This window comes from Archocentrus centrarchus, chromosome 3 (genome assembly GCF_007364275.1).
Source record: "Archocentrus centrarchus isolate MPI-CPG fArcCen1 chromosome 3, fArcCen1, whole genome shotgun sequence".
NCBI lineage: Eukaryota > Metazoa > Chordata > Actinopteri > Cichliformes > Cichlidae > Archocentrus > Archocentrus centrarchus.
The window spans coordinates 392,004-406,974 of record NC_044348.1 but is presented as its reverse complement, the minus strand read 5'-3'; the positions used below and the strand labels follow the sequence as shown (position 1 = coordinate 406,974).

The 14,971-nt window shown below is 39.3% G+C and overlaps 1 protein-coding gene across 2 annotated transcripts in view; it reads left to right on the top strand.

The window, feature by feature from the left end:
• serinc4 (serine incorporator 4) overlaps positions 1-14,971 on the top strand; it is a 35,607-nt gene that overhangs the window by 2,973 nt on the left and 17,663 nt on the right. The window contains exons 1-5 of one of the 2 annotated variants that reach the window (XM_030720326.1): positions 3,585-4,035; positions 9,696-9,863; positions 10,411-10,589; positions 13,324-13,403; positions 13,770-13,863. In XM_030720326.1, the coding sequence (XP_030576186.1) occupies positions 3,916-4,035; positions 9,696-9,863; positions 10,411-10,589; positions 13,324-13,403; positions 13,770-13,863 (641 nt within the window). In that variant the 5' untranslated portion in view covers positions 3,585-3,915. Of the gene's footprint in view, positions 1-3,584; positions 4,036-9,695; positions 9,864-10,410; positions 10,590-13,323; positions 13,404-13,769; positions 13,864-14,971 lie in introns of those variants that run through there. The other variant, XM_030720334.1, reaches the window with a different exon arrangement.

Here is a 14,971-nt window from a genome sequence, read left to right as displayed (position 1 = left end):
ATGGGTACATTGTGTCTCTTTGGGAAGGAGTGTTCCTATTGTTTTCAGCCACATGCAAATCATTTCAAAAATCACAGCTTTTTCTTTACCCACACCTAAACAAAAAACAGTGCTTCTTAGAGCTGTTAGCTCTGCTCTGTAAGGGTCCTAAGTAGTAATGAAGAGATCATTTTTCTTGTCCTTTTTTTTTTTAAATATATAAACAAGGCTTGAATTTCAGCCAACGGTCATTGCGCAAGCCTATTGAAACCATAGATTGAACACGTTCACTCAAGCAGACATTTGCATCCCCTAATTTGCTTTTGTTTGTTCTCGCTGGCACTTCCTCCTCTCTCACAAGGCAGCAGTAATTATCCAAGAGTGAAAGGGGCCCCAAGGAATGCTGGGCGGTCTGCGGCCGACTGGATCGCTCAGAGCAACACGTGTTTGTCACAGTGACTAACTGGTTTACACCACTCTCGCTGGACGGAATAATCCGAAGTGAAATTAAGGAAATTACATCAAACAGTTTCTGCTTTTAAGTTTGTGGGGACGTTTTTGGCCTGAAGAACTGTTACTAAGTAAATTTGTGGTTGTTCAAACGATGTCCATTCAGGTTGAGGACATAGTTATCAAACAAATGCAAAGCTCAGATTACATAACCTGTTTTATTTCTATCATTTTAATTTTACTTATTGCGATATATGATCAATATATGATAAAACACTTTTAGTTATAAATATGGCATCACAGCCGCGTCTAGAGTGCAGTCATTTTGTAGATAAGTGACCACGAAAGCTGTCAGACTTCCTCCTGTGATTAGATTTTTTCTCTTAATTGCTATATAAGAACAGCTATTTATTAGGTAGATTTGCTGCCTAGATGAGTCCATTTCAAAATGTAGCTGCAGACTTGACTTCTCTCATCAGTATGTGGACAGAAGATGGGTTTTGAAAGCATAGAATGGTTATGAAATTATGAAAATATGAAATTTGTGTTTGTTGGGGGTCTAACTCAGCTTATTTTGAATCTTTGTAGTGTTTTCCCCACTCAGTATTTCACCTTCGAATCTTTTTGCATCTCTTTGCAGTTTTTCTTCTTCTTTTTTCATTTTGGCTTTCATGAGTCTTTAGTTTGTGTCTCTATAATTGAGTAATTTTATTTCACAGTTTGGTAGTTTTTCATGGTTCTGTGGACATTTTGTGTCTGAGCTCCTCATGGGCATTTTGTCTCAGTCTCGATCTCTTTGTAGTCATTTTGTGCCACATTTTGATAGTTCTAATATCATTTTCACCCCGGGACAGAAAAAATAAGTTACTACACACGTGAATGAACAGTAAGGACTTGTCTTATCAGCCATTGCCAAGATGTTGTCAGGTCAGCTAAATCTCTTTGCCACAACAAGTGTCTTTCATATTCCCTGCAGTACGAATAGCAGAGAGCAGGTGAGGAAGCAGGGGAGCTCTAACTATGAGATCAAATGTGATACTGTCAGCCAGCAAATTACAGCTGGTTTTTATCAGTTTTCAAGTAAATTCTCTTTATGAGATTTTTATTTTATTTTTATTTTTTTTGCAGGTTTTTGCAGTTTGTTTAGTATCAGCGTGTTAAATTGCTAAATGATGTGTGACAGTGTGCTTTGTCTTATGAGTGTTGGTTGTGGTGAGCATGTTTACTCTCCTGTCTCCATGAGCCTCAGACTAATCTTGCAACTGATTTGCTTGAAGATTCTGGAAGAGTCTTCATTCACTGGGTTTGTAAAGCCAAGCCTATTGGCAACGTGCAAACAAAGTTAACCTCTGGTGTTTCCTCTTATTTAACCTGTTCTTTATTACTCAATACCTTGAAGGTAAATCTGCGTCTCCTTCCAAGAGTTCCTGTACACAATCTTGGCACAGGCTGTTTTTTTCCAACATACTTGTAAAGCGGTACAGTACCAAGAAACACTCATTAAAGCAGCTAAACATGACAGCAGGAAATGAGATGCACTGTTTCTACTTTGCTTGCTACCATCAACATAATGATGACCTGCAAACTGTCACTCCAAAAACATTTACCCTAACCCCATAAAATCCCAGATATTCATGAAGTGATCTTTTACATTAGAATGTCCACACTTCTTTGTAATGATCTGTATTCAAATGGCTGTCCACTGAGATCACAATCACAAGAGAAAAGCCCCCCCCCCCCCCCCCCCCCCCAACACACACACATACACACGCACACCCACACTCACCCACCCACCTCCCTCCCTCCTTTAAGATAAGTATGACTTTTTTTTGTGGGACCTAACCATTGATTTTTACTGAAGATGCTGTACAGCACCAAATCACTGCAGCTTCAGTAGACAGTCTCTGCTCATCTATTCAGACAGAGTAACGGGCTGCAACTGCTAATGTTCTGTCTGGACTGGTGAAGGTCATCCTGACTGAGAAGAGGGCTGGAACAGTGACAGGATTATCCCGGCGCTCCACCCTGCACACTAACCCAAATCTAATCTGGCTCTCTCCTCATGCACTCAGCGATTTTCAGCAACTACCATCGTCTCCTTTCACTGCTGCTGTGCAACACAGAACTCTCGTTTAGTGTGTATCCAGCTCCAAATAGCTTTAACATTTCTGACCAACTATATGGCTCTTAGAGGAATTCATTCAGTGTTTTCACATACAAATTTTAGATTATAGAATAGAGTTTGCCACCAGGAATCTAAAGGCTTTTCAAGGGGAAAGCTGAAAGCACAGTGCATGCTTTTGCAAAAACTCCCCCCACGAGCCTACGGCCTAATCGGCTTTTATCATCCACTATTTGAATTTTATATACTTTACTTGACTTTATTGTTTTTTTTTATTGATTTATTTTTTGCACAGAAATGAATCAAATCAGTGCCCAAAGAAAAATACTAGTATTTCATGAAACTGTGTAGTGCAGCAGTTTGCATGCTGGACATTTAAATTTTATAAATGATTGCTGAGGAGTCCATCCCCACATCAGACATACACATTCTGTGGGTAATTTGCAAAATAATAGTACATAGATTTAAAAATTATTTAAAAGCTCATATATTATTTGTTTATTTTTTTGCCTAATGCCTTTTTAGTCTTCCATTAGAGGCCTGAAAAATCCACTGGCCTGTTTATTATTAAGCTGTGAGCACATCTACTAATGCAGCCTGCCTTTGTTGAGTCCGTCACAGGCAGAAATGCGTCCAGCGCGCCCCGTTTTAATGTTTCTGGGTCGTAGTGCAATCATGATAACTTGTTAGGATTATAGAAGTGGGCCTCTGTCTCTGAGTGACAGACAGTGTCACACTTGGACCAGGCCGTGCAGATGACTGTGATGTGTCAGGCATCAGCATCCAGAAGTCACACAGGGTAATTGTTTAATTTTGCAAATCTGGATTAAACATGCCCAATCCCATTGTACTGTGGGTTTTGTGTGGTGCTGGTAATAGGGACTGGAGGGGGACAGATGGGACTGGCACATGGTCCCTGTCAAAGTCCCCCTCCCCCTCCCCCTCCTCTCTTCCTCATTTCTCTTCCCCCTCCTCCCTTCACACACTGTGCCTAATCTGACCCAGGGGAGGGAGGGCACTGGGCATTCGCCACCATCTCTCCCTGTTTTCTGGCAGCACCCAACTCAGCTGCAGAGCCAAAGCACGCAGGATATGGGTGAAAAAACGACTGATTCCCCTGTAAGGCTGGACTGAGAGCAGCTCTCATGCTGAGGGTCTCATCTGCAGGGAGCCCAGTTGGACTGGATTTACTGCTAATCCAGCATAAGGGAGCGTGCAGAAACAAGCTGCTGGACGTTGCGTTTTTACTTTTTGTTCTAATTTTTTGAGAGGCCTGTTAGATGCTGCTTTCTGGCCTCTTTGAGGATGTGAGGATGCCATCTTTGTAGGCACTGTGAGAAAGGAGCTGTTTGTGCTGGACATTCATGGCCAAATGTAGAGTCGTGGTGGCTGAGGAAAAGCAGTTTAAAGGCACAATGTCGGCCACTCAGGGGATGAACCACAGCGGCGTCTACAACTACTTCCTCAATATGGTGGCCTATCAGGTGAGAGTTGATGAGCAGCAGCAGTTACTACAGCTGGAGATGGTTTAAGGGTTTTCAGGGTCAGTTTAGTTTTGAATGCATAAAACAAAAAGGAGTTACTTGACAGATGATTGTGAATAGTCATGGTTTTGCTTTTATTCTAACAGAAGTGGTAGTAAGGACTGACTATCTAAGTAAATACTGAAATAATGTGAAATATTTCCAATTAAAGGTTTTATCTCACAGTAGAAGCAACATGTTTTTTTTTTGTTTTTATTTTCTTTACTAAAAAGTTACAGCACAGTAATGCAGAAATACTTAGTTATAGGAAGAGGTAGTAAAAGAGAATATAATAAAATTTTCAGTGCCATAATACTGTATATAATTATATTGTAACATTATTATGTACAGCAGCATTTTAATGTTGTTGCTGATCCCGGAGCAGCATTTGCACATACTGCACAGATAGCATAGAAATGTTATGTAAAATATAAAAAAAGATGTGGGGAAACTGACTTGTTGCAACGGTGGCATCCTATTCCAGTTCAGTTCAGCTCTTTAGAACGACTCCTTCTTTCACAAACGTTTGTAAAGGTGCTTGATTTTATACACCTGTGTCTATGGGGACTGAATGAAATACCTCAGTGCAAAGATTATGATGCAGCTCAGTACTTTTGTCTATATATCTGAGGGGTGTTCAGTCTAGATTTGTACATCTACAAGCACCCAAGAGGCAAAATCAAATGAGAATTTTCTGGTCGGAATCGGTGACTTTTTTAGGATGTGAAACAAATACACTTAGCTCTGAGCAAACCCACAAACTACACAGCAGTATATAATTAAAACAATAACTTTGTCTTCAGCTGCATTAGTGTCTGTACTTCTGCATCAGTACTTATATTCAGTAATGCAGTAAATGTTATCCTGAAACTGAACATACTGCATAATTTGAAGTGTGTTTTATTATTTAATTGACTCTTTCCTGCAGTCGCTGTTTTTGTACTATTTACACCTAATTTGACTTCCTTCTGTTTATTTCTCATGGTCCACAGATCCACAGTAACGGCTTTAATGAAAGAAAGATGTACCATTCCATAGGATTTTACATACATTACTTAATGTAATGAATTCTCCAAATGTTTTCAATGAGTAGCAGGTCTGGGCTGCAGCCAGGCCAGGTTAGCGTATGGAGTCTTTTACTGCAGAGCCATGCTGTTGGAATATGTGCAGAATGAGGTTTGGCATTGGCTTACTGAAATAGGTAAGGCCTTCCCTGAAAAACATAATCTTGATAGCAGGTTATATTAGTTAATGGGGCTGTCACAAATGTGCATGTTATCCATGCCACATCTATTTATGCACCCCTTACCATCATGGGTGCTGGTTTTTAAACTGTGTGCTAGTAAGAACCTGGAAGGTCCCTCTCCCCTTTAGCCCAAAGGATGAAGCACTCTTGATTTCCTTAAAGAATTTTAGATCAGTTTCCTACTTTTCAATGGATCATCTTAAATTAGCTTTAACTCAGAATCCAGCAGTATTTCTGGATCTTTTTTATATAGGTTTTTTTTTTTTCTTGTTGTTTTTGTGTGGTAGAATTTTAACTGTGGATTTGTGGATGCAGCACTGAACTGTGTTCATGACAGTGCTCCTGAGCCTGTGCAGGGATTTCCACTGTAGATTTAAGTCATCCAAAATCATTACGATGTCCATTTAGTGCCATGAAAAGCCTTCAGTTGACCTAAAACACAGCAGCAAGAACACTAACAGGAAAAGAGTTCACATTTCTGTTATGTTAACTGTATTTTACAGTCCAAGTAGAAACTAGTTGTGGAACCAGTTTCTGGTTTGTGCTCAGGAGGCGAACAAACTCTATACCTTAAAGATTAGACTTCAAACTTTCCTTTCTTTTTTAAATAAAGCTTATAGTTAGGGCTGGATCAGGTGACCCAGAACCCTTCCTTACTATGCTGCTATAGCCTCTGGCTGCTGGGAAACTTCCCATGATGCACTGAGCATTTTGTCTGAACCTCTCTTCTCCTATCAAAGGTCTCTTCAATTTAAAAGGGAGTTCTTCCTCCCCACTGTCACCAAGAGTGTGCTCATAGGGGATTTTCTGATCATTGGGGTTCTTTCTTTTCCTTAGAATAAAAAGTTCTGTGAGATGCATATTGTACAACTGGAGCTATCAAAATGAATTAAATGGCATTGTGTCCATACTATTTTGCTCTTTCATTAAAGTGTAACCTCCAAGTGTGAATGGATGAAAATAAAATGCAAAGGAAAATGATCTTAGTGTAAGAAATATACTTAAATCAAGTAAAGTGAACAGTGGCCTTTTTGCAGTACACAATGAAAGGTAAATCTGGATCAGTGGGACATTAAGTATGTGATTCATGCAGGATTAATACTCAGATTAGCTTTCTGAATACTTATCACATTCAACTAGAGGTAACAGGTGTTTCTAAAATGTATTTATTAAGCTTCTGCCTTGACAAGGCAATCTGGTTCATTTTCCCAAACAGGCATGAATACTTGAATAAAGGTTGTATGAGAAGGGACTAGCAAAAAATAAAGGCTCCTCCTCTCATTGCTTACTTCTCAGTGTTTAGGCTTAACTTTGTATCTAACACTCTGATTTGACCTGGATATACTGCATGACCCACTGCTTTATTTGGCTGTTTAAATGAAAGTGATTATTCATGTTTATGCTGGATTTAATCTCCATGGCCTACTGCAGCAACTTCACTCTGTGACCAGTAATCCTGCACTATAAACCTTAAACTAGGTCACAGGACAGACACCTAACTGTCTGTAAGGTGGCTCTATTTATAAAGCTTTTTTTTTTTTTTAATAAATTATATAAAGTATACCTCAGTTAAGGCAGTCAGAATGCAGAAAAAAAAGCACTTTTACTAAACAAATGGACAGTTTGCTTAAAAGATGAGCCAAATAAGCAATAAATATATAAATGTATATGATATGTAAGTTACATATTAATCAAAAATGGAGGCAGACCATGAAGTCAGTCTCAGCTGCAATCCCAGCAGATCTCACATGGCAGCAACTCAGTGTATCTAGGCATGTAGACATGGTCACGATCACCTGCTGATGTTCAAAGTGAGAATCAGAATGGGACGATTTAGGTGGTTTACAGAAAATGGTCTAAAACAAGGAAATATCCAGTGAGTTTTCTGAGTGAAGATGCTTTGTTGATGTCAGAGTTCAGAGGAGAATGGCCAGACTTCTTTGAGCTGATAGGGAGGCAACGGTAACTAAAGTAGCCACTCATAACCACCAAGGCATATAGAAGAGCATCTCTGAATGCACAACACATCAAACCTTGAACCAGATGGACTGCAGCAGTAGAAGAACACACCGGGTGACTCTCTTGTCAGCTAAAAACAGGAAATTGAAACTACAGTTAACATGGGCTCAACAAATTTGGACAACAGAAGATTGGAACAATGGTTCATGGTCTGATTAGTCTCAATTTCTGCTGCAACATCCAGACGGTAGCATCAGAAACTTGCGTCAGTGGTTCAGGCTGCTGGTGCTGCTGGTGGTGTAACGGTGTAGAGGATAGTTTTTGGTACATTTTGGGCCCTTTAGTACCAGTTGAGCATTGTTTAAACACCCATGCCTACCCGACTATTGTTGCTGTCGATGCCTTTATGACCACAGTGTACCCATCCTCTGATGGCTGCTTCCAGCAGGATAACGGACCACATCACAAAGCTCAGATCATCTCAGGCTGGTTTCTTGAATATGAAAATGAGTTTGCTGTACTCCACAGTCAGCAGATTTCAATCCAATAGAGCACCTTTGGGATGTGGTGGAATGGGAGATTCACATCATGGATGCACAGCCAACAAAACTGCAACAACCATGTAATATTAATACGTTAATATGGATCAAAATCTCTGAGGAATGTTTCCAGCACCTTGTTGAATCTTTGTCATGAAGACATGACAAAGACAAGAAGTCAGTTCTGAAGGCAAAAGTAGGTTCACCCCAGCCAGTGTTCATGTTCTGTTCTGTAATCAACATAATGAAAACAAATCTGTCAACTATGTCAAGAGAACCACAGATGGGGTATAAGTTAAGCAAATGGTCCACCTAATCATGTTTCACAGGACTGAATCATTTTGCAGCTACTGTACAAGATTAAAGATCTATTTTTATTCAGTCTTCCCTTCAATGGGAAGATGTTGGATAATCTTCTCTGCATTGTCTATCAGATTAGGACTTGCGCGTGATGAGCGATAATACATCTGGATTTACTCCAACAGCATTCATTGCATGTGTACGTAAATCATAGAGTGCAGTGCCCAGTCCCAGCTACTGAGGACAGGCCTACATTCAGTCATCCACAGCTCTGATTTATCAGAATCAGAACCAGCCAGATGCCACTTGACTCATTAATCTGCAACTCTGCGTCTGCCAAACACTGGCAGTGTGACACTGACTTTTAAATGTCTTCAAAAGGCTCTGCTTTTAATACTTGGACTCTGCAGATGCTGTGTTTAACACTTTCAATCCTGCAGGTCTCTGTACCAGCATAAGCCTGTAGCTATCTTTAAAATGCATCTCTCAAAACATTGTGTGAAAGCATTTTGTGAGAGTCTGGTCTGAGTAAAGCATTGAGTAGAACAGCATCTCTGGAGTTCCTGTTTAAAACATATTCATTTTCTGACATCTCCTGCCTGAAAAGATAATGTAGGCAGAAGATGAAAACCAGCATCTAGGCTGTGAGCAGCATTGAATATTTGGGTCCTCTATCAGTAACTCAAAACATGGTGCTTACTGCTGTCATACCAAATTTTCAACAGACCGAAACTCCTTCTGATCCATTGATGGTAAACTCTCTTTGTCAGGCACAAAGAAGGAACACAGAACACATTTGTTGTAGCAGAAAACCTTCCTGTACTTAACCATTCATCAAGAATCAACACTGCAGTCCCCACTCTTAAAACTTCAATAGGTACTAAACCCAGAGCAGTTTAAAAATACCTGTAAACCAATTTAGATCTTAAGCTGCTGAAAGGCACTCATGCAGTAAATTATGACAGTTTGCAAAGTTGAAAAAAAATAATTAAAGAGCTTGGAGCTTGAAAAAAGGGCGACTGGAGTTTTTTTTGTTTCTTGAAGATGTTTCACCGCTCATGACCTTGATGACTGAGAACCTACACAGACATATAGTTAAAGTTAAAGGAAAGAAAATCTTCTTCAGGCAGAGCAGGGGGGAGTCTACGGCAGAGGATTAAGGCGACTGAAAAAGAAAAAACGGCAGCCGTCTGTATTTTTTTTTAAGAATTCTGAAAAAAAATAATCCAGAAGGCCTCAATTTTCACCAGTTCCCCCATGATAATCAGATGTTCTTTTGACTTCAGCCATGCTGCGTGCCAAAAATTACCAAGTGCTACAGATCTCATTTTTCCAAATGTACTTTTACTTGTTGCAACATTTATATACTTTTTACTTACATATTGTACATTTACAAATGAATTTTTGTTTTGTTTTTTGTAAAATACTGTTCTCGTCATATCTTGTTAGCTGAGTTAACCTTATGTAAGCAACAGGCATAATAACATCAAAGAGAAAACCCCCAGCCCTCCACCTGTTTATCCATTTAAACAGACTGTGTTTTTTGGATGTTGAGCTCTCGCTCCTCTCCTCCTCAGATATGCTGCTGCTGTGGGCCGGCTCCCTGCTCGCTCTGCTGTGCCTTCTGTCCTCCGGTCAAGTCCTCCACCAGCACGCGGGCCATGTACACCCTCTTTCACATCATGAGCTGCGCAGTCTCCTGCCTCATGCTGTCCCGCACTGTCTCTGAGCTCGTCAGGGAAAACGTGAGTGTGCGCTCAGTTATTCCCCAGTTGTCCCACAAACACAGGGAATATTGTAAAAACCAAATGGGATACTAATGCACACCAACTGCAAACTGGTGCTTAAACTGGTGCTAACTCTAATCAAGAAACATATAAATGTAAAGTATGGCTGAATGTGTGTACACTAAAATGCTTTGAAAAGCCAGGAAGGCTGGACAAGTGCCTTATTAATGCCAGTCCATTCCATTTCCATATCTGATATTGTAGTCAAAAACTGTATATAAAAGAAATGTGTTACTACAGTAATATTGGGAAGACAATATTTACAGTAATTACTACACTTACTGAGAAAGCCATAAGAACAAGACATATAAAAAAACAAAAAATCCACAGTTTTAAATTATGGATACATGATATGCTGCTGAAAATTTCTAAAGCTCTTTTTCACACAAAAAAATCAAATCAGCCCAAATTTTTCTGTGTCATTTAGTAAATGACCAGCAGTCAATGCCTCATATTTCTGTGCTCACACAGAAACAGTGGTAAATTCAATAACGTGTCGTTTCAGGTGCCTTTCTTCAACATGGTGTGCGACCAGGCGCATGGTGGGGGCCACTGTGAGATGCTGGTGGGCTACTCTGCGGTCTACCGAGTCTGCTTTGGCACTTCCTGTTTCTACCTGATGATGGCGATCTTCCTCATTGATGTGAAGTCCAGTCAGGACTTCAGAGCACTCATACACAACGGGTCAGTCTGACATGATATTTGTTTCAAAAGAATGTAATCACAGGTATGATCAAATGTTAGCAGGAGGTGAAGGGCTATTTATTGCTTCCAGCTGTCTGTAGGAGTCTTACCCTTAAGTTTCACACGGTTGACTGCAGTAGCAGTGTCCATATGAGTGTCCTTAAAGGGAGAAAATAGCACACATGTCAGTGTTAACTTCATCACGTGTTTATAACTTTATCTATTATAGTAAAAGACATGAGATCCACCAGAACTTAAAAGTAAAATATAATCCATACAACCCTAATTCTAAAATGTTTATTAAAATGTAAATAAAAACAGAATGCAAACATTTGTAAATCTCATAACCCATATTTTATTCACAGTAGAACATAGAAAAAATGTTTGATGTTTCAACTGAGGCATTTTACTATTTCATGAAAAATGTTAGCTCATTTAAATGTGCTGGCAGCACCTCTCAGAAACGTTGCGACAGTGGCAACAAAAGTCTGGAAAAATTGGAAGTCCGTAATCTTTGGGTCCTCAGGCAGCCATCTTCTCTGAGCAAGACAATGCTAAATTGCTGGACTCTCTGTAGGACACACTGTGAACATTTGCTAGTCAAAGGGAATGGTAAATGGTAAATGGACTAGTTCTTATATAGCGCTTTTCTACTCAGATATGAGCACTCAAAGCGCTTACACAACACGTTCACATTTACCCCATGCACACGCATTCATACAAGCACTTCCATGATTAATTAAGCTAAGTGCTTTAATCATCTAACATTCACTCACATTCATACTCCGACGGAACGGTCGGAGAGCAACTTGGGGTTAAGTATCTTGCCCAAGGATACATTGGCATGCAGCCAGCAGTAGCCAGGAATTGAACCACTGACCTTCCGATCAGTAGGTGACCTGCTCTACCTACTGAGCTACAGCCAGTAGGTAGAGCAGGTTTAGGAAGTAGGTTTAGGAAGGTTCCTAAACCATTACAGAGGGCTGGCTGATTTACATTTCACTAATCATAACCCAACTACAATAATGGTTGAGGCTTGCCCATTTATTGAGAAAGTTATAAAAGTCTGGCTTATGGATTACAAGAGCTCTGAACTCTCCCAGGAAGATAAAAGCATTCAGATTTAATGTGCTCTGAAGGTTATTTCAGACCAAGGTGCAAAACTCTAAAGGAAAGTTATCCAAACTGATACCCAAATATTTGTAGGATGATACTCTTTTATTTCAGTCTCCTCCTTGGATATGAATACAAATATTAGCTGAGATTTGGGTGTGACCTCTGGAGAAACATCGTGAATTTAGTTTTCTTAACATTAAGAACCAACCAACAACTATGACTCAGTCTAAAACCAAACTGAGTTTTGTTTTAGATAGATATTAGATATTAATTTCAGCCAAGTTCTGTCTCAGCTGAGAGTTTATTTCAGACTCTAGAATCTTGGCAAGAGAAGAAAGTTTGGATATAGGGTTACAATTGTTTAAAGATTCCCTGCCCTTTAATAAGGGGAGAACATAAGCTGCTTACCAGATTTAAGGGATATTAGTATAGCCAACTTAAACTGAAGGAAATCAACTCTAATTGGGGAACCTACCCCAGTTGTCTGAATGTTTTTAAAATGTTACTGTTAGTAAAAGTGTTAATATTAAAAGTACTCAATAAAATATTCAAAACATTTTTCTTCTATAGTTTCTTTTTTCTCCTCCCAAGTTAAAAATTAAAAGCATATATAATACTGTATATTACTGCAACAGTATGACGTGAGTGCACAAAATCCTACTCTCTCCTTGGTCATCTAAATGTGCAGAGCCAGCTCTGTTCTCCTCCCACAAAGAGTTTTATGTCATTTCCTTGAATGAGAATATTTAAAATAGAGTAGACGCCATCTAGAAACATTTCCTCACTTGTTTACACAAATCTTTAAATATTTCACTTCAGTCTGTAAAAGGAAAGTCTGTTTTCTCCTTCAGCTTACCTACTGAGACTGCTGCTCTAATTAAAGCTCTTTGTTGTCACACTTTCCAATGCAGTGCGGTCTATCACAGCTCTGACGTAGCTCAGATTAGGATTTGACAGACTGGATTGCTGCTACTCTCTGGTATAAATATACTCACAAGAGTCTTACTAGTGACACAGTAAAGTTACCTGTAGAGCACCTGGTGCCCCAGTGAAATACACCAATATAAAACATACTAGGACATAATGTAAGAAAACAAAATCAGAAAGAAGAACATAACAAATCCTCACGTTAGGAGCAGGAAGTAGTCAGTGTTTAAAACGTCTTGTTGAAAAATCTCCTGATTTTATGGTGATTCTGAATTGACTACAAATTTTATTAGCACAAAAACACAGCACAGTTCAATATGTTTTCATTCTATGTCAAATGAATAAACTATCTGTGCCCAAATAAATATATTTGGAAATCAGAAGTCAGCAAAAGTCATGTTTTTCAGAGTCTGCTAGTTTTTTTTAATCACATGTTATATATAATGATTGGAAACTGATGAATTTTTAGGTTCAGCAGACGAGTAGTACAGTAGGTGGGTATTTACAGGAAAGCTAAAAATTAAAACCTAACATGACTGATTGAAAATTCCAAAATTATTGGAAAAAAAACTGAGCGAAAAATCCTTCAAGTTTTTAGCCTGAAGGGTTTTTATATTAATCACAGCCTTTAAGACTGACAATTACCTGGTTTTTGTTTGTTTGTTTGTTTTCTGTGTTGTTTCTCATTTAGCTTCTGGTTTCTGAAGTTCATCACACTGCTGGGAATGTGCACTGCTGCCTTCTTCATCCCAACAGAGTCCTTCTTACATGGTGAGAAACGGAGCTGTTTTCTATCAGTCTACAGGCATTTACTTGAAAAATAAATCCATACTGGGAGCAGATGGTGACAGTGGTGTAAATGCATCTCCTTCTAAACCCTTTAGAGGGCAGCAGAGACCCTGCTCTATCCTCAGGTCGACTCTACAGGGAATTAATTACTGAGTCATAAATCTCTGCAGCTTTGGTTTCACTTTGTCTGGGGACAATAAATGTGGTGCTGAAACAAGTCTGATATCACAGCCAGTTTATGATTTACAACATGCTCTTGTTTTTCTTTTCCTGTTAATGGTTTCCTTTATCATTCTTGTAATAAATCACTGGATGATGGTGCATCTTTCCCTCTTTTACCTCCCTCAGCTTGGCATTATGTTGGTGTGGTGGGAGGATTTGCCTTCATCTTGATCCAACTCATCCTCATCACAGCATTTGCACATACCTGGAACAAGAACTGGTAAGAGTAAGATGGTCATATAAAGAAAATATTTAATCACCCAGTATGTAATATTATATTGTGAAATGAACAAGACAAACTGGTAGCTGTGTGGAATAACCCGTATTAGAATAATATGACCAAAAGTAAGAACACACTTAGGAACTCCAGCGTAATTGCTGGACCTCAGCTCTTGTGGCCCAATGGGAACAAATCCCTGCAGTCACGATAGACATCTGGTGGAGATACTGAATCCAGAAGAAGGGGCTCACACAGCGCTACATGGTGTTGGAATGACATGTTTTCATTGTTCAGCTGTCCACATAAAACTTGTGACAAACAGCAATTATACTTTATATTTGCCACAGCTCGTAGATGATAGCTTCAGATGTCTGGAGTAGTTAAAACCAAAAGTATTCAGTTTACTGTGGTCAAAGAGAATCGTCAAAGCCTCAGGTATTCAGGAATACAAGCACATGTTCAGGAATTTTGGACAATTTCTGGGTGATCGGGTAACAGATGGACTAAAAATAAATGTTTCTTTAATCTTTTTTTATTTTTTTTAAAGATGTTATCAATATGAGAGCCATAGCACAGTTCTTGGGATGTCATTGTGATAGGTGTCAGGTTAAAAAGACTCAGTGTACACCTGCACAGATGTGATTGATACTAGAAATGAGCTGGTAGTCAAACAGTTCAAACTGAACAGCTAAAGCCACCATGCTGTCAGATATTACCTTAACTAAACATATACTCTCTCTCTCTCTCTCTCTTTTTGCTACTTTTGTTACTTTTTATTGTTTCAGGACGTTTAACTCTCTCTTATCGAGCCATTTTTCTTCATCTTTACTTGTTGCTCTTCTTAATACTTCCATCCTCTCTGCATCCTTCCTGTCATGTCCTCATTCATCCAACCAGACATATCCCAGATGTTATTTACTGTACCCAGCTGTTGCTGTTGCTTTTGCCGCCACTCTCTCTCACTCACCCTGAACTCTGCTGAGTTGTAGCCACGACAACTAAGAGGATTTATTCATTCAGGCCTTTTCTGAGGCAAACGCAGACAGGCAGAAAAGCCTCTTTTTTTCCTCTTTACAGTGATGTGGTGTTTTCATTCACAAATGTCTGT